The 20,471-nt window shown below is 38.2% G+C and overlaps 1 protein-coding gene across 1 annotated transcript in view; it reads left to right on the top strand.

Moving 5' to 3' along the window:
- The window catches only part of TPRG1 (tumor protein p63 regulated 1), a gene marked incomplete at its 5' end in the record, with an annotated part of 100,164 nt that overhangs the window by 68,941 nt on the left and 10,752 nt on the right, over window positions 1–20,471 (top strand). Inside the window, one exon of the mRNA XM_080654296.1 lies at window positions 11,243–11,396. Coding sequence (XP_080510422.1) covers window positions 11,243–11,396 — 154 coding nt within the window. The remainder of the gene's footprint in view (window positions 1–11,242; window positions 11,397–20,471) is intronic.

Raw genomic sequence — 20,471 nt, 5'->3', positions numbered from 1 at the left:
AAATACATAAATAAATTTCCCCAGAAAATGCTTTCATAAAACATAAAGAGAAAAATGTGCATCATGTTTTATCTTTTGAATTTTTTCATTTAAAATTTTTCCAAAGTAGAGAAAGCAAAATGATCACAGTCTTAGTAGTATGACCCAAGGGGAGTATTAGGAGAAAATAGCTGAGTTCTTGCTCTGTCAATCAGAGAGCCCTCTATGCCCTTTGCCTTCCTGGACAGCTCAGGCTATTTATCAATGAACCATAGAGAGTTGGGCCAAATATTTGTGGTAACTGGTCTCTCTAATTGTCCATGTATGTTTTCCAGACCTTCTACTCTCAGTCTCCCTTGAGAAGAAATATAAAGAGATGAGATTCAGAAAAATGTTTTTCTCAGAAGCTTTTTTTCTTTCTTTTTTTTTTAAACTCAGTTACTCTGTGCCTGTTGAGACTTGGTTATTTGGAATGCTTAAAAGTAACTTCCTTTTAAGAGAGGACATTAAAACTTTCACAAATTCTAGGCCAATATGGTTTGCCAAATATCCTAATTGATAATAGAGGGAGTTGCCTCAAAAGTGTTTCCTTTGTAGTGTGACATTTTCCCTTGTAGTTTTGCAAGAGCTGCCCTCTTCTCTCTACCAAAGCTGCCTCTTGGCACTGAAGGGCCCTGATGTAGACCTGTTAGGCCAACATCTTCAGCACAATGCTTTCAGAGCAGAATTACAGACATCCTGCAGGCAAAAGTACAGCTCCACTGTCCTGGGTGTTTCTCTAAAAATCTCATGCACACCTCAAAATTGATCATGGATTCCCCATCCCCCTCAAACAAACATTTTAAGAGCTCAGTTGAAAACAGTGCAATTCAGAAATGTAGACTAATGAAAAACAAATGCAGCAGCCAGATCAATCTGGTCTGAGGACTGAGTTATTTTGTTTTGTTTGACTTTATTTTTTATAGTAAAGAACCTGGGAGAACTGTTTGACCATGTACTACAAAATAAATATTGTGGGGGAAATTAATATGATTTAGACCTGAACCCTATTCTTGAACAACTCACTGTTCATTTGGTGATATAAAACAAGTATACAGAATTATTTCTTGTTGGGGAAATTATCACTAATGCTGTCAGACAGGCTCAGCAAATTGAGTTGTTTGTTTGGAGCCCTGAAGAGTCATGGTTTTGAATATTGGAAGTGAATGCTAGAACTGCACATGAAAGGCCTGGAATGTCAGGCTGGGAAAGCTTCTGAGTTTTATAAGCAACTGGAAGACCCTGTAGGTTTCTGAGCTCTTGGAACAGCACTATGGAGAAAGGCAGAAGGTAAATTAGTTCAGGTGAAGGGAGAGACTACAAATACAAATGTGAACTCTATAATTGTCTCTACATAGGCTCATTGGGAAATAAACAAGTGGTTGGTATAAATGTTCCTTTTCTTCCTTGTCCTGTCCATCCATAGGGTATGATGGAATTAGGAGTGGCTGTGGAACCGGAGAGACCTAAATCTTACTCCCAGCTCCACCACTTACTACTTCTTCGACCATGGTTTCCTCATCTGCAGAACAGAGACTATAAATCTACCACGTGTGTTTATGGTAAAGACAGGAGATAACGAATGTAGAGGTCTTAGCACACTGCCTGGTACATATTAGTTTTTGCTCTGATTATGATGGATTATAATACCTTAAATATATGGTTTATCGTTTCCATGTAAAAATAATACATGCTTATTACAGAAAGCAAGAATGTTAAAAACAAAAGTAATCTTATTGTATCAATAGTGTTAATATCCTAGTGTATTTCTTTCAATCCGTTTGTACAATTTCCACACATGTTTAGTGCTAGTGTAAGTGAACTGGCATAGAGCAATAGCCTTACTGTTACTTTTCTTCACACAATGTTTTTTCTGTTGCCAGATTTTCTTTGATATTTGTAAGGAGAAAAACTGGTGCTCTATCTCTCCTTTCTCTCCCATCATTGCAGACAGAGTCTTGCTTCAGACCTCTACTCTGAGCAACCTCCACCAGAAATGCCGCTAAATGCCCCCTTTGTTAAGCAGCCCTCAGGTCTCCTATACATTCATATTGTTTGAGTAGCACTCAGGGCTTTGGACTAGGAGACCTAGGTCAGAGTCCTACCTCTGGACCAGAAATATCTAGGTGTAAACCCTGGCTTTCACTAGCTCTGTGTCTATGGACATTTCATACCACCTTTCTAATTTTTATGAAAATAACAATTTTTTGAGTAACAATGGGCTGATGGATGAGAAATTGTTTTGTATGATGTAAGGCACTGTCCAACTAGCAAATATAGAGTATCTACTATTTATCAGACACTGTTAGAGACTTTGCATTTTAAATTTTCCTTAACTTTTATAGTGCTCTTTTAAGACAATGTCACTAGTTTTATTTAACAGAAGAGAAAATTGAGGTGCTGTAAGATTAGAAAGCCTGATAATTTAAATAGCAGCTACACTTTGAATCAATTGAAGGTAAAGTGAATATTCCATTTAAAGTTTCTCTTTCCCCTTTCTTCTGCTGTCATCACCACTGCACCCAACTTTTGATATTATCCTCTTTTTTGTTTGCCTCTAGGCTTCTTCATGACACCTAGTAGGAAGCCCACACATGGTCAAGATTCAGCCCATTTACGGCCTGGGAATCAAGGGGGAACATCTGCCTTAGCCATATGCCCTACTCACCTCTACACACAGTTCCCCTTATTTCTGTAGTTTTGAGTATGGCAGTCAGAAACAAATTTCCTTAGGTAATTAAACTGCTTCCCACTGATTTCCTAGTGGCTTTTCACTAGCTTCCATGTTAGGGGTAGGCTGCTCTAGACCTTTTATTATACTACCAAACCACCTGAACCCCCACCAAGTTCTATAGCTTTCTTCTGTCCTATCTCCCATCACCCTGCCTACTCACATGTAGCCCAACTGAGAATGAATAAGATCATCATAAAAATATAAATCATGGCACATACAATACATTTTCTCTGTCTCTCCCCTCCCTCTCCCCAGCTAGGTCTTTGTTCTCATGATTTCTTCTGTCTTCAATGCAAGATACTTGGTATAAATAAATATGTATTGAATGAATGAAGCCTTCTTTGATACCCTCAACTTTAAGAGATTTTTCCTGCCTGTGAATCCTCATTACAATTTTATCCAGAGAAATTTCTCTGGACTTCATGAAGGAATGCTAAGGAAGATTTGCTGATAATGTTGCTACTCAGAGCAATTGTTGCACATAAGTGAGAGTTACATGCTGAAAGGTTTGAAGGGGGATGAGAATATGAGGCTTCTTGTACAGAATTTGACAATGCCAGTCTACCGGAGTATGTCTCTAAGGATGACATAATCTTGGGATCATGGTTGTTTCACTTTGTCAGGTGTAGTTTTAAATATGTAGCTCCAAATGAATCTTCTAAAATATGAGCATTTACATGCTTCAAACTAAAAGAACCATAGAGATTCTTCTCTTTTATCTAAAAATTGTTTACTATCAACCTCATTGGATTAGCTCTTCATTTAAATAGCATCTGTGCAACCAAAGCTTTCTCTATAAAATGGATACATTTCCCTTACAGGCAAGGGTATGAGCAAGAGTGTTTGTGGCTGTTGTTGTTTAAATGTTTTCCTATGATTCTAAGAGTAACTTATTCCTACTCTCACTGTCAATAAGAATTCAGAAAAAAAAAGCAAATGAGAAGAAGAGCTACTGGAGTCTTGTAATGAAATGTTGATAGCAGTAAGCAATGACAGAATGATGGTGAGGAAAGAAGCAGCTGATATAAGAACTAATGCATTTAGCATGAATATTTCCTTGGCTCTGATGAGTCATAAGGGTTAGATTTGTGCCTAATTGGAGTGTCTTCTAGAGAATAATTAATCCAATGTCTCCATTATTTTATAAAAATGGTGTCCTAGTCCATTTTGGCTGCTATAACAAAATACTAGAGACCTCGTAGCTTATAAGCAACAGAAATTTATTTCTTACAGTTCCAGAGACTCGGCGAAGTCCAAGATCAAAGTGCTGACAGATTCAATGTCTAGTGAGGACCCGATTTCTGGTTCACATATGGCACCTTCTTGCTGTGTCCTCACATAGTAAAAGGGGTGATGGTCTCTGGAGTTTCTTTTGATTATTTATTCATTTTATTTTTATTATTTTTTAATTATCGCTGGAGGATATGTTTTCATTGATTTCACAGAGAGAGGAAAGGAGAGGGAGAGAGAGAAACATCAATGTGAGAGAGAAATAGGTTGCCTCTAATCCACATTCTGATCAGGGATCAAACCTGCAACCTGGGTATGTGCCCTGAACGGGAACCAAACCTATGACTCTTCAGTATATAGGGTTCTGCTGCTCCTACCAACTGAACCACACAGACCAGGGCTGGAGTATCTTTTATAAATGCACTAATTTCATCATGAGGACTCTGCCCTTATGATCAAATCACCTCCCAAAAGCTTCACTTCCTAATTCCATCACCTGGGGTATTGAGATTTCAGCATATAAATTTTGGGATACACAACATTTAGACCATAGCAAAAGGAAATGAAATCCTAGAAATGCTGTGTCTAGCTGTAAGCCATACAGAAAGTTAGTATCAATGCTAGGATTAGATCCAACTTTTATTTTTGAACTTTCAGTTCAGGGATTTTACTACCATAACATGTAACATTTTAAGAATGAAATAATGTGGCATCCAATCTCACAGGCATTCTAACTTATTCTGTGAATTTATTTATTCATTCACTGTCATAAAACAAGGATTCATGAAGTGATTACTATGTACCTAGCAGTATAAGAGCCATATTTTAGTCTAAGTATTTGCTGTGTGCATGCACATACACATACATATCCTAACTCTGTGAATCACAAAATCTTAGGTTGTGTCTGTGGTTTGGGTCTTAGTCTTTAACTCAGCCCTAAATAAGACCTCTTATTTCTAGGACAAACACAACTGAAGTTTTTCAAGAAGATAAGCATCTGTTTTAGATTGGGTGATTCCATACCGTTTCTGTAATCCTTTTCATAATTTTCCACCCCCACTTTTTCTGCATTTTGCTTTTGGCTTAACCCTAGGTCTTTTATTCTTAGTTTAAGTTATTTATTCTTCTAGGAGAAAATAATAAAGTCAGCCACCCTCTAAGAATTTCCCATATTCATTAAGTTATCCTAAGGCTTTAGGTATAACCAGTATAATAAAACGTTATTTTGGTCTTTTACCACAGACATTAATTTATTGGGATAGTAAAGGACCTTAGAGGTGGTCTAGTTCAACTACCTGGTTTTACTGATGGACTGCAAGAACCCAGAGATAAGTAAATGGTTCAAATTATCCATCAAGCTAGTAGCAAATATAGCCATTGAACTCACACCTCCTCACTGTTACTCAAGAGTCTTACCATGGCACCAAATGCCCCTGGATTTTCTCTTTATGAACACTGCTGATCTCGGTTTACTTTATCACTTACCTCTCCCTCAAGTAATATACCCATAGAATTTCTTGGTTACCCATGTCAGTAAACAGTTAATCTCACTGAGCCCAAGGCCCTGGAAACTTCTGGGAGGGAGCCAGGTGAGCAAAGAGAACAGATAAAGGCAGCACCTGTCGATGGGTTTGGAACAGCCTGGGGACATGGAGAGAATGTAAACACATTCTGCAAATCTTATTGTCTGACTCTGTGCCAGCGTCTTTTGGGTTCCTGTCATGGAAAATATTTTGTCTGAGGTCATTCAATGAGCAAAGGAGCATTGAATCCCTTCCAGGGTGCCAACTCAGTCCCCCCTTTTGTACAGATTAAATAAGCAAGAGACTAACGTTTCATGGGCCTAGAAGGCCCACCTTTCAACAATACAGCCTGAAAGGAGACATTAAGAAAATATATTGTGCAGTTCTGAACTGCTGTCTCCCCTTCCCTGCCCGCCCTCCTCCTGCACCGCCTCCCTCTGTTTGCTCACCCATACTTACAAGCACACGCCCTGCATTTAGAGCAAGAGTTAATGTCTGTGCTTCCTCATAAATCTTGCTTTGGGGCCTTGAGCTATGTTTTTAATTCTGTGGTGGAGCTTTGAGATTTGAGATGTGTAGAAAGGAGGGGGCAGCTGACGGAGGTAATAATGGAAGCTGCCATTTTTCTTCCAGAGGAACCTGGGCTCTTCATTCAGTTCTTCTAATGGGTAGTTTAATACCTCAGCCCAGTATCTGTGAAGGCCAAGAGTAGAAAGTCAAAGGGAAGGAAGTCGGATATATTGTGCTATGAAAAAGGATGTGTGGCTTCTCTCCAAAGAAAGAAGAATGTGTGGAATGAGCAAATTAACCCAGACTGGTTACTAGCTGTCATATTTTTCTAGTTCAGCTAAAAAATACTTCAAGGAGAGGAGTCTTTCCTGATAGAAATAATTTCTTGTATTACAAAGCTTTTTATTGAAGAAAAGTCTCACCTCTGTTCAACTTGCAGCTCCTCTCTGTGTTGTTAAACTGCATTTATTTTTCATAATTGGTTCTTCAGCACTTCTGTGATAGTTTCTTCTGTGTAAACCTTATCTTTTCAACATGCCTTTCTATTTATTTATTTATTTATTTATTTATTTATTTATTTATTTTTGGTGAGAAAGGCAAATCGTCTTTGGGATGTTATGATGATTTAAAGTAGTAATAGCTTAGGCCTTCCACCCTGCCAACAATTGTATTTGAGTAGAATTTGAGTCTTAGTCACTAAGTAGAATATATAATTAATGTGACTAAAGGAAGAACTCTGATCTGTGAAAATTCTGGTCTTCAGTTTATATATCTATAAAATGAAAGAATTAGAAACACACCTCTAAGGGGCCTTCCAACTTGTCCATGACAAGAATCCAAAAAAGGCTGGCACAGAGTCATACAATAAGATTTGCAGAATGCGTTTACATTCTCTCCATGTCCCCAGGCTGTTTCAAACCCATCAGCAGCCTAGGATACTAAAAATATCTATTATAAATCCCCTTCGTCTATCAAGTTCTGATTTGTCTTTATAGACCCCTTCCTCTACTTCTATACCAGTGGTCGGCAAACTCATTAGTCAATAGAGCCAAATATCAACAGTACAACAATTGAAAGTTCTTTTGAGAGCCAAAAACCGACTTCTGTGCATGGGCCACGAAGTTTCAATCGCACTTTATGTGTGCACCCGCATGTAGTATTTTGTGGAAGAGCCATACTCAAGGAGCCAAAGAGCCGCATGTGGCTTGCGAGCTGCAGTTTGCTGACCATTGTTCTATACCATTCTGTGAGATTTTGATGTTTACTAAAAGTGAAGAGTAAGAAGTGGGAATGGAGGCCAAATACAGTTGGTTTCCTTGAGTTTAGAAAGTGGGAACAAATAGGTTATAATTGTAAGAGAGTGAAATGCTCAACCTCTCTGACTCCATCTTGTTCAAACCTGTTTTACTCCTATGGCCTTCAGGTAAATAAGTTCTTGCATGTAGAACTGCTAATCATTGGGGGAACTGTGCTGGCTGCTTGAATTTTACAAAAATAACCCCTTACCAGAAAGTGTCTCTCCCAATGAGATAAAGGAAATATGTATTGTTTACCAAAGATTTGCAGGTACCTCTTGACCACACTTATACCAACCAGGGTCAACAAACTAAACACAATATTTCTTGAACCCCTGTTGGCACCCAGATATCTGCAGTCATCAATCAACTCTTTCCCCTTCCATTTGCTTTTCTGTTGACATAAAAGAAACCTGAACTCTGTACTTTCTTAAGATGGATTTGAGGCACCACTAAGTCTCCCATTTTCTTAATTGATGCTGTCTCAATCAATAAGCCTTTTCTTACTCCAAACTCTGACATTTTGAGGTTAGCCTTTGAAGCATGGGGTACATGAACTTTGGACCAGTAATATAGGAATAATGCTGTTTCTCTTCCCCCTTTTTATTTTATTCCACTAGTAGTCCTTGCCTCGGTGATCTGATGACACCTGGTTAAAGTCTTTATCTTATTTCCTATTAACTTTACATATTTCTACAAAAGAAGTTTTAAAAAATTGTTATGAGGGTTAAATGACATTTAAAAATATGAAGTCTCTAACAGTACACAATATGCATTATAATACATACTACCACTCAATATTGGCTAGTTGGACAGTGCCTTACAGAATACAAACCATTTTTATTAGTTGTTCTCTTGCTTCATATGAAATTACTGCTATCTAAAGATCAGAAAGTTGGTGTGAAATGCTCAAAGACAAAGAGCTAGTGAAATCCATGGTTTATACTCAGAGTATGATTTTGAGAAGAAAGCTACCAAATCTTTCTTTGCTTAAAATTTGACACGTTCTATACCTGGGATTGTACCCTCACTTTGAAAATTTAGCCATAATAGCTCAGTGGGAGATATACAGTCTTCTTACTCTGATGACATAAAGTTTTTAATCCCCCTCTTATTTCTAGTAATACCTTGTTTTCCTACAATCTCAGAATTGGTAATATTGAATATATTAAAAAATCTACAGTTCCATTTGAGATAGAGATTTTCTTCCTGACCTTTAACTAGAATTCCTGAGCAGGCTTTTTGCCCACAAAAGATGGCAGGCTCCTTAGGGCAATTCTTCTAACTCTGTGTCTAATTGAAAACAAGGCTATGTTGTGTAATGGCAGAACCTTAGCTTGGAATGTATTTAGTAACTATGGCCCAGAATGGTGAAAATACACCTAAACAAGGTTTTAGGAAACTATGGCTCTCACCAACTAGGCCTGTGTATAGTGATGCTTTGGGAAAAGCCCTGGTCCTTTCTGAGTCTCTGTTTTCCCATCTCCAGAAAAAAGAGACTGAGTTATAGCTTCCAAGAGCCTTTCTAGTTCTGACATTCTATAGTTTATAAGCCTTAAACTACTATTCCTCTATACTGGCTGATTATTTTTAAATGTTTGTGAAATAACATGGTAGATGCTAAAGTTGCCTAGAAGTCATGAGACAACACTTGGTGTGGTCTTTGCAGTAGAGGATATGTTTTGCTGGGGAAGGGAGGGCTAATTTGATGCCTCTAAATTGAAGAAGCCATAACTCAGAGGCTTCTTATGGATCCAGTATCCTTGACTTTGTGAATGCTAGTAGCATCATGTCCATAGCTATCTACATTATTCACCCAGAGTTAGTGAAGCCTTAGAATGTCACCATATGGAGACACTCTAAAGAACATACAGGGAAACAGATTCAGAAAAAGAAATAAGCTTTCCCATGGTTACACAGCATTAAGTGTCAAGACCAAGACTCTTAACACTGGACTACCTGCCATCCTGTTCACTGAAGTTTTTACTCTATCTTACATGACTTTCCTCATGAAAAGCACAAGTAATTATTTAATAAAGCATTCCTGGTCATAAGGATATCATATTCACCACAATTGCCCTACTGACATTTGACAGAAGAGGAGATGATAGATTTTCATAGTACGCTGGCTTTTCTGAGAAGTAACACCTTAGTTTTACCTTTGGAGAGACTATTTAATTCTAGATTTATCTTTCCATCTATCACTCTGGAGCTCAGGTGAGAAGGTTGGCTGAACTTGCATGTTTTAAGTATGCTACATCTCTGAAAAAGGCCATTGCCATACTCAAATTGATTGTCTTTTTAGAAATAGGTTCTCTCATGAATTTCATGCTTAAGGGGTTTCCCTGAGGTGAAGGAATATAAAGTGTACTTATTAGATAAGCTCTCTTGGCAGATTTTCATCCCTTTTGGATAAAAGCAAAATTGCACCCAGTACATAAATTAACATATGAAGCAGTAAATAATTCCATTGTGCAAATTGTTTTAATGGACTCAAGCCAGAATATTCCATTAACCAGCATGTATAGGATATTCACTGAGCTTTGGGTTTATTACCAGGCAAGGGGAAACAAATGAAGGGAAATACAAGGGGGATGATAAAAGTCAGTATAGCACCTGAGAAGGTGAGGGGTTAGGAAGGGAACTGTAGAGGTATGTACAATATTTTTCTTTTTTTTTTTCTCTTCTTCATCTTCCTTTTTCTTTTCATTTGCTTTTCTTTCTGGGCAAAGAATTAAGTTTAAGAAAAGGTTGGTGTAAGCTTTCAAATCATCAAAAATCTGAAAACTAGATAGCAGAATGTGCCAGGCTCTCTTCTAACTTCCCTTTTGTAAGAAGCAGCTGAAGGACCAGCCAATTGAACGAAGGTTGCTATATGTTTATGTGTGAGATGGTGTTTATACACATCTCTACATGAATAAGTATTCAGAAACCACAATAGCATTCCCAAAGGAATTCTTCCTAAATACAGGAAGTCACAGCTTTGTGAAGGGACCACAATTAAGCTCCAGTTTTTCATTCTAGATCCCAGGATTTAATTTCTAGAAGAAACAAGACCTCTGTGATATTCCATGGGGCTGTTTAGAATTACAGATAACTTAGCTTGTCAAATGCCAAGCTCCTGAGCTTGGCTTAACCTCTAAGGATCTCTTTGCAATCAGAGATGCCTAAAACCACAAACCATGAACTCTGATGGGCATATGGAAAGGTAGAGGCCACAGAAATTACAAATTTGTCAATCATTTTAGCCATACACCCCTGCCGCAACTTTCTTCCCACCACTCCCAAGATGGCTTTTTATTGCTCTGCACTTGGGTTTACTAGATGACTAGGCCTGGGCTATATCAGAGACTGGCTGCCTCCTGCATACTGTGGGCCAGAATTGTGAATTTGGTGGAAAAGGGCAGGGACAGTGTCCCTGCGAGCTTTGACATGTTTATTGCTGAAATTTTGCTTCTTAAAGATTATATATATCTTCATATTTGGGAAGTCCCCATTTTTTTCCTCTCAGTTCTTGTTTATATTTATGGCTCTGTGGAAATCTTTGTCATTTCCTTTTTTCTTTGAAATCATCTCCCACCTTCACTGTTTCAGTTTCTGTCCCACTACCTTAACTCTTCCTTCTTCCTTTCTCTTTTAAGTCTTACCATGTTGGCATGTCCATCCCTGACATCTGTCCAACCAGGCATTTCCACATAGAATTCTCAACCACACTTTGAACTCATCATATTTGAAAGCAAATTCATCCTTTTATTCTTCTATATTTTTGGAACAATTCAACTGTTTGATACTAAGTCACTTATCTCAGAAACAATATAAAGGCTGACTGAGATAGTACAACCTTTTCCCACCCTTTATTTTTTGTTTTAATCTAATGGAATGGCTAATCTAAAGGGAAACTCCTTTTTTTTCCCCTTCCTTTTTTTTTGCAGGAGACAAGGAGAAGGCCTTAGGATCTACTGGGGGAGTCTGGAGCAGCAGTCTCTATTGTCCCGTTGGAACCCATGGTCTACTGAGGTGCCTTATGCTACCTTCACTGAGCATCCTATGAGATATACCAGTGAGCAGTTCCTTGAAATTTGCAAGGTAGGAATTCACTCTTGGGTTAGCTTTGTTGCTACAGTTTTGTGTTTCTAAAGCATGTACAGTAAAAAAATAAATAATATAAGATACTAGAAGCCTGATGCACGAAGATTCATGCTAGAATTGGCTTTCCTTTCCCTGGCTGCCGGCACCGCCTTTCCACTCCGGCCCAGCCCCTTTCCACTCAGGCCCGGGAGCCACCTCTTTCTGCTCTGGCCCCACCTTCCCACGCTGCCCAGAAGTCCTGAGAGACAGGGGTGGGGCAGAATGCCCTGTCACTCGGTGCCTGTGTATGCAAATTAACCGCCATCTTTGTTGGGTTAATTTTCATATCACTCCTGATTGGCTGGTGGCATAGCGGAGGTACAGTCAATTTACATGTTTGTCTATTATTAGGTAAGATTACCTGAGGTTTATATAGGTAAAAACTCGAAGAGGTTTATATAAGTTTCTAGTAAATGGAGCTGTTTTATATATTTTAAAAATATATAATATTTATATTATCCATACCATGCTATTTTTGTCTTGCTAATTTCTTAGCAGAAAATCTTAGTGTAATATTGTTTTAAAATTGCAATAGTTGTGTTTGTCTAACTATGCTTATTACCCATAGGGTGCATATAATATTCTATACATAATTAAATTCTAATTATTTTATTCAGAGGAGTGTGGATAGTGTGCAGTATGAAGTATGCCTCTGTAGTCATATTTAAGTCAGTTTTTTCTATGCACTTTGGTTGTCTTATCTCTAAGTGGAAATAATGAACACTGACCTTCTTCCCAAACTCATTGGATCATTGTAAGGTTAAATGAGATAATGTGTAGAAAAATGTTCTACAAGCTATAAAACAATTCACAGTATTTTATGTCTGTAAATCTCATCTTACCAAATAGATTATAAATTTATTGGTGGCAGGTAGAATCACTGTTACTATTCTTTCTTTTTTCCCAGGGAAACATAACCTAAAATACTCTAAATAAAACAATTGAAACCATGCATGCAGTGAAGATTAAACTTTACATTTCAACAAAACCAGATAGACACATACAAGTTTATTATATGCCTAGACATTCTTGCCTTCCCTGTCCTTTCTATGTTTACCTTCATGTGCTGGCATTCACTTTAAATATCACAACTATCACTTTAAATATCATAAATATCACTTTAAATATCATAAATATCACTTTAAATATCATAAATTCAGAACATGACAACCTGCATGTAAAGTCCTCTGTGGCTGGATGGTATTGCATTTCTTGCATTATTTTAAACCCACTTATTCATACAAGTTTATATGTATATCAAAAACACAAATACTTTAAATTGATGACCCCTATCCTAAAAAGGATGTGAGGCAAAAATGTATGTGATTAGAGACTGGATTCCATTCTGCTTTCAGGAAAAGTCAATGGTCCTCTCCAGATTTAGGCAATCATCCTCAGGGACTTATGGTTTTAGGTTTATTCTGGCTCCAAGCTATTGCAGTCACTAAATTAGTTCATTGTATGGATAATGTTTCTACTTTTCCTGCTATAATCCTATTTCAATACCTCAACCCAAGCATCAACAGAATTCCCTAGCCTGACTCTTTACCACCCAACAACAACAAAACAAAACAAAATGAAAACCAATAAGAACAACATAGCACTTGTGCAAAGACATTTATATGAAAGTAGACTCACTGAGGCCATCAGGGAGAGAGTGTGGGAGTTTACATTATTATAACGCCCCAAACTTCAAATGGAATATCAGATATCCATGTTTTTAAAAGACCTTATGAATAATAACACCCTAATGAATTGCGCCATAAACCTCTTTCCTCTTCTCTCTATCTTGCTCTTGCCACACCCCCAAATCTTGTTTCATTTTTTCTTATTAACAGCATAGAGTAGTTTATCTGTTTCGTTTTTTTTTCTTTTTGTTAATTCTCACCCAAGGATATTTTCCCATTGATTTTTAAAGAGAGTGGAATGCAGAGGGAGAGACAAAGAAAGAGAAAGACATCAATGTGAGAGAGACACATTGATTGGTTGCCCCTCATGCATGCCCCTACCAGGGCCTGATCGAACCTGCAAATGAGGTATGTGTCCTTGACTGGAATTGAATCCTGGACTCTTCAGTGTGTGGGCTGATGCTCTATCCACTGAGCCAAACCTGTTTCTTTTTTAACACCAGCTATTCCAACTCAAGAACTTAATAATGTAACTTTCCAAAGCCATTCCCTACCTTTAAAGGGAATCTAGTTCTAGCCATTAAAATAATATATATTTTTGAATGAATAGTAATTGTAATTTATTGTATGTCAAAATAAATACCAACTTAATAAATAAATAACAGCAATAGCCTTTGTTATTATATTCATCACTTCCTGGACCAAGTCTTCTTTAATTCCTCATACTTTGTGCATCAAGTACTTATTCTTTGAGTGTCCTTTGGTAGAAGAAATTTTGGGTGAAGGATTAAAAAACAAGCTCTATTAACTACAGAGAAATGCCACTGCATTACTCTAATTCCTGTTAGTGCTTTGTTTTATTCTGTTAATGTATAAACACAATCAAATAATATAAGAAGTTGAAAAGTAAAATATTGAAAGTGGCATAGAATAATTATTTCCCAAATACCCATGAATGTAAATAGTAAACTGGAACATTAAATTTTCCTCAGGCCTTTCTATTAGCCAAAGCTAAAATGGAAATTTGATGTTGATATAGCTTTTGTTGGATAGAAGTAAGAACAGTAGTGTGTGTGTGTATGTGTGTGTGTGTGTATGCATGCATGCACAGTCCCCTACATGTGTGGGCTTGAGCATAAGGAATGATTGGCTAGTTGGTTTGTTGGTTTTCAGTCAACCAAACTATTTTGTGGATCTGTTAGGTGCGTTGCTTTTAAGGCTTTTCTTCATTATTCTTCAAAACTCTTTTTTTTTAAAAAATTCCTGGCAACAATCTGGTTCTCTCTTTTGCCAAGTCATTTCTTAATTTAAAGACCACCCAACTCCCAACTCTGTAGTAAAACAAGTGATCTCCATCTGGGATGTGTGATGGTGAGTATTCTGATCCAGTTCTTAGAATCTTAGTTTTTCTTTTGTTGTTGGATTTTATGTCACAATATTAATGTTTAGGACATTTTCCAAGACTGGCTTTAAGACCCAATTATCTTAACATAAAAGAATAAATAAGATAAAGATAATTCTGGGGATATAGAATACCTTTTATATGAATATTTTGGCATAACATAAGATATTAAAAAGATAATATAAACTAATTTTTCCATTTTCCTTATGAATGAAACAGTAAAAAGTAGAAGAATATGAGGAAAATTGCCTAACTAAATCAAATAGCTGAAATAATGAAAAAAAAAACACTATGGCACAGGAAAGGGAATCATAAAGAGCTGAGTTACATGCAGTAAAATTTTTAAAGTTATTTACACTCTAATGGAATAACTTATTATTCTTAAAAATCCAGAATCTTTTCTTCTAGGTTCTCTTTATTCAATAACTATTTTCTCACACCTACAAAGTACAGGCATTGTGATTATTGTTAAGGATACAAAAATCAATGAGATAAGATTCTTCCCTTTGTGGAATGCATTGCTTAATAGAGGAGGCAGATAAAAATGCAAAACTTTTAAATGAATACTAATTGACTTAAACGGAAGTTTGTATCAAATGAAGAGGAGTGGAGGCACATGAAGGTACAAGGAGTGTTATTTTCTTTTAATATTTTATGATTTTTTACAGAGAGGAAGGGAGAGGGATAGAGAGCTAGAAACATCGATGAGAGAGAAACATCGATCAGCTGCCTCCTGCACACCTCCCACTGGGGATGTGCCCGCAACCAAGGTACGTGCCCCTGACTGGAATCGAACCTGGGAACTTTCAGTCTGCAGGCCGACGTTCTATCCACTGAGCCAAACCGGTTTCAGCCAAGGAGTGTTCTTAGACACAGGATAATTCAGTTGAGCTGGAGTTTAATCTTATATATTTGCCACCATAATTTTCATAGCTTAAAAAATACAGGGTAGGGTCAAAGTTAGTTTATAATTGTTAATATGGAAAATAATACAATATCTAATAAATAATAAATACAGGAATAAACTCTATTTTGAGTACTCACAACTATAAACCTACTTTTGCCTCATCCTATAGGTATGTGGGTTTAAACTAAGGTAGAGTAGTAAGAATGAAGAGAAGATGAAGACATTCTGAGTTGTTCAGAATATAGACTCAATGGAAGAAGATAACTGGCAGGATATAATAGGTGAAGAAGAAGATTTCAAAGATTTCTAGCTGGGTAGATGGTGATTCCATTAATTTAAATGGGGAAATCTAAAAGAAGAGTAGGTTTGGAGGTTCACTTTAGGACATGAATTTGAAATGTCCATGGAACATTGGGTGGAATTGGTTGTCAATCAGTTAGAAATTTAGGTCTGAAGCTCAGGAGAAAAAGCTGAGCTGGCAACAGAGGTTTCATATCATACAGCATTGGGTCAAAGCTGAGTCTTGGGGATGCTTGGTTAGGAAGTTACCCTAGCAAAGAACATTAATAAACACAATTTAAATTACCTCTTAGTCTCACTGAACAAAAAATCACAACCACATTTGTGCAATACTATGTCAAAATACATTTTCTAAAATCCATCTCACTACAGCACTCTACATCGGGCAAATATGATGGTCAAACGGTCTCTTTGCAGACATTCTTGCTGATCTCAGAGCCTCACTAACATTTTCCAATCTGTGCAGATACTTTGCATTATTCATATAAAACAGTTGCAAAAATAGGAAATAATATTTTTAGGCATTGATTACATTATTATAAGATATAAACATAATATCATGTAATCTATATATATAAAAGGCTAATATGCACATTGTCCCTGCGGGAGTTCAACTGGGAGACTGGGAGTTTGATCACTCGCTAGCTGATTACCAGGGGTGGAGTGGAATGAAGAAAGGCCCCAGCCAGCAGCCAGAAGGCCCCGATCAGCCCTGATCACCAGCCAGGCCTAGGGAACCTACCTGTGCACAAATTTTGTGCACTGGGCCTCTAGTATTATATAATTATATGTTTTATATTTATTGATTACAGTTTGCATGTTTTCATGTGATTCACTAACAAAAACCTTGTGTGGTCAGGATAGGGATCTCAGTTTTAAAAACAAGGGTACTAAGAGTGATTGAGTTGACCAAGGTATTACAATAAAATAGTTATATTTCTACACCAAAACAATTTTCTAATATGCAGAGAAATGTGTTTAAATTTGAAGGAACTCTGTGTATGTGTATTCATATTTATTGATATGATATAATCTACACTAATAAAAGAGAAACATGCAAATTGACCATACCTCTGCTATGCCCACAAGCCAAGCCCACCAGCCAATCAGGAGTGAGTATGCAAATTAACCCAACTAAGATGGCTGCAGCCACGGAGTGAGCAGGAAGCTTGGGTTGCCCCCGGCGATGGAGGAAGCCAAGCATCCTGCCCGCCCTGGCTGGCCCTGGCCTCCACTCAAGGCTACAAAGTTTCAATTATAGAAGATAAATAAATCCCAACAAAAATGGTGGCAGCCACAGAGCTGGAGAGAGCAGGAGGCTTGGGTTGCCCCCGGCGATGGAGGAAGCCAAGCTTCCCGCCCACCCTGGCCAGCCCTGGCCTCCACATAAGGCTACAAAGTTTCAATTATAGAAGATAAATAAATCCCAGATACCAGGGCCTCCACTTGGGTTGCTGGGGGCGTCACTGGCCTGCAAACCACCACAGGGCCCTTGCCCAGGCCACCCCATGCCCCAAAGGAACCCCCACCCTGATCCGGGACACCCTTCAGGGCAAACCAGCCAGCCCCCACCCATGCACCAGGCCTCTATCCTATCTAATAAAAGAGTAATATGCAGATTGACCATCACTCCAACACACAAGATGGCTGCCCCCATGTGGACACAAGATGGCCACCACAAGATGGCCAGCAGGGAAGGGCAGTTGGGAGGGACCAGGCCTGCAAGGGAGGGCAGTTGGGGTCAATAAAGCCTGCAGGGGAGGGCAGTTTGGGGTGACCAGGCCTGCAGAGAAGGGCAGTTAGGGGCAATCAGGCTGGCAGGGGAGCAGTTAGGCATCAATCAGGCTGGCAGGGGAGTGGTTAGGGGGTGATCAGGTTGGCAGGCAGGAGCGGTTAGGGGCAATCAGGAAGGCAGGCAGGTGAGCAGTTGGGAGCCAGCAGTCCTGGATTGTGAGAGGGATGTCTGATTCCCCTTTTAGGCCCGATCCTACCGGGTTCGGATCTAAACGGGCAGTCGGACATCCCTCGAGGGGTCCCAGATTGGAGAGGGTGCAGGCTAGGCTGAGGGACACACACCCCCATGCACGAATTTCATGCACCGGGCCTCTAGTATAATATAATATGACATTATACATTATGACCAGGCTAAACTATCCTCCATTGTTTTATTATCTTATCATTTGTAACTTGTAGTGTTATCTCCCCTCTTTTAACTATTGCCTTGCTGGGTTTTTGTAGTGTGTGAAGAGTCTTGCTCTGAGTGACTAGTAAGAGCCCAGTACTGGTGAATAATAGTGAATGGATCAGGGAAGCTCTACAGACAAATTAAAGTGATTGCATTCTCTTTTTATTCTTTTCTGAAATCTTTACCTTTCATTGTAAGGAAATTATGAAAGTGAATCAATATTTTAGCAATTAAATGTGACTTTATATCCTTAGCCCCAATAAGAACAAAACAGATTTTGCCCTCCTGATACTTATAGTAGGAAGGGAGAAGTTAAAAAAAAAGGGAATTAACAAATTATAACTGAATGTGCTAAGACTGTTCATAGAGGGATCCTCAAGTTTTTATAGGAGCCCAGAAGAGGGAACAGGTAAATCCAAAAGTTAACAGGTGACATAACATTTGTTATACACCTCAAGGTGAGTGATTTAAGCATCAAAGAAGACTGGGGAAAGACATTTTAAGTAAAAGAAACATGGTTAGAAGCTGCAAATTAGATAGATATATGAAATGTTCTTGGATAAAGAGTACTTTATTTTAGCTAAAGTTTAAAGTGTGTGTGTTGATGGGAAGGTTGAAGGAATGGAATAGGATGAGTATGCAAATTAGAATGTGTGCAGACCTCACTTTTTTAGGAAAGGAACTTCTGCCTCATCCTCCTTTTCTACCTACATACTTGGACATACTCATAGTCACAGTGTCTCCATAAACATAGCTCCAAGTAAAATGTGCAAGCAAGATATAGACATTTTGTCCAGCTTTGTAACTTCCCAAGTGGTTTCCAGTGTTGGGTATTGGATGGACTTACTCCCTATCCTAGCATGCTTCAATTTCTACATAGGGAGACTGAAACTTATAGCCTGTAGGCTTGGAAAACCTGCTCAGCTGAGGAATGTGGCAGTGCAGGCATGAAACCAGGTCTCTTTACCCAGTGTAAACAGGAAGCAAGGGATGGTTGTAATAAGGAAAACTGAGACTCTTGGCAGTGGACTGCTGGCAGACAGCACCTGAAGCAAACCAGGTGCCCAGTCACTCAGCTGGTAAATAATAGTTGTAAAGTCAAAAACATTCAACACTCCCCACCTAACACACACACACACACACACACACACACACACACACACACACACACACAACTGCTATACCTTATCCTACCAACACACAGTTCCTATGTAATCGGAGTTGTTAAAATTTGACCCCATGTTTTTGAGACTGGAATAAAAGAAGGAGGCAGGGGTGGGTGTATAAAAGCTTTTAGAGCAAAGTATGTGGCTGGTGGTATTCATATCAGATGACACTGTGTTTTTGTCACACAGATTGAGTTCGAGTGCTTGAAACACTCAAAAGCCAGCTTGGGGACTTGGCCTTTTATCTGCCTCTCCTTCAATGTATTGCTTGTTCTGTCTTCCAGGCCCCTCCTCCTTTTAGAGGGTTCATAGAAATGACTACAGATAAAGTGCATCTGGCTCTTTGTCAAGTTCACTGAGTATAAAATAGTGTCATCTTTTTCTTTACAGCACTTAGATTCTGAGGCCACAAAGGATTCTCATGCAATGAAGCTTATGATGAGGACTGGGGAGGCACTTAGTAATCTCATTTGACAAACATTTCTTAATGTATAAAAAGGCATCTTGACTATCCAAAGGGTGCTGGCAATGGAAATGTTGAGGTGAATTGTACTTTGGTATTCAGGAAATCATAATTTGATGATGATGATGATGATGATGATGATAATGATGACGACAATGGTTTATTGACAATGTTTATTGGTTATTAGCTGTAGGCTTCCTTTATGGCCCTTTGCAATATGATTCCAAATTCCAGACTCATCGCATTTTACTTCCCCAACCCTTCCTGAAATGCATGAGCACGTGTGTACACACACAAAGAGCTTATATACAAACCCTTTATTTAAGTTAGTTTAATCCTTACAAATTAGGAGTTTGATCCTATTAGTAGCCTTATTTTATAGAAGAGATACTATAAAATTCAGAGAGGGGCTATAAAAATTAACACAGCTAGTGATTGCTATATTTGCAACTTAATACCAGATCTATTTGATTTCAATATTCACATTACATCATGCTTTACTTTCTTTAGTTTAGTGGTTCTCAACAGGGATGATTTTGCCCCCAGGGGACATTGGACAATGTGTGTAGACAATTTTGGTTGTCATACCTAGGGTGGGGAGCTATTGGGATCTAGTGAGTCGAGGCTAAGGATGCTTCTTAACTTTCTAAAATGGAGTATCCTCTCCTTAAGCAAAGAGTTATCTGGCTCTAAATAGCAGTGGTCTCAAGGTAGAGAAACCTTGGTTTAGTTGTATAGACAGACAGACATGCTTGTTATTCTAGTTCTTACAAAACTGAATAAAATATTTGAGTGGAGGTATAAGTGGAATATAATAGAATAAAAAATAACTTTTGCCTTGACTATGTGGGAAGGCATGTGGGCACTATAGATGTTGTGGATGGAATAGATAGAGCTAGAGGTTCCTAGGCAAGCTTAATACTCTATTTTCTTAAGAGACAAAAGCCATTTTAAAATAAAATCTTATTTAGACCCCAAATAT

The sequence above is a fragment of the Plecotus auritus genome (assembly GCF_963455305.1).
Source record: "Plecotus auritus genome assembly, chromosome: 2".
NCBI lineage: Eukaryota > Metazoa > Chordata > Mammalia > Chiroptera > Vespertilionidae > Plecotus > Plecotus auritus.
This window is presented reverse-complemented; position numbering and strand designations above follow the sequence as displayed.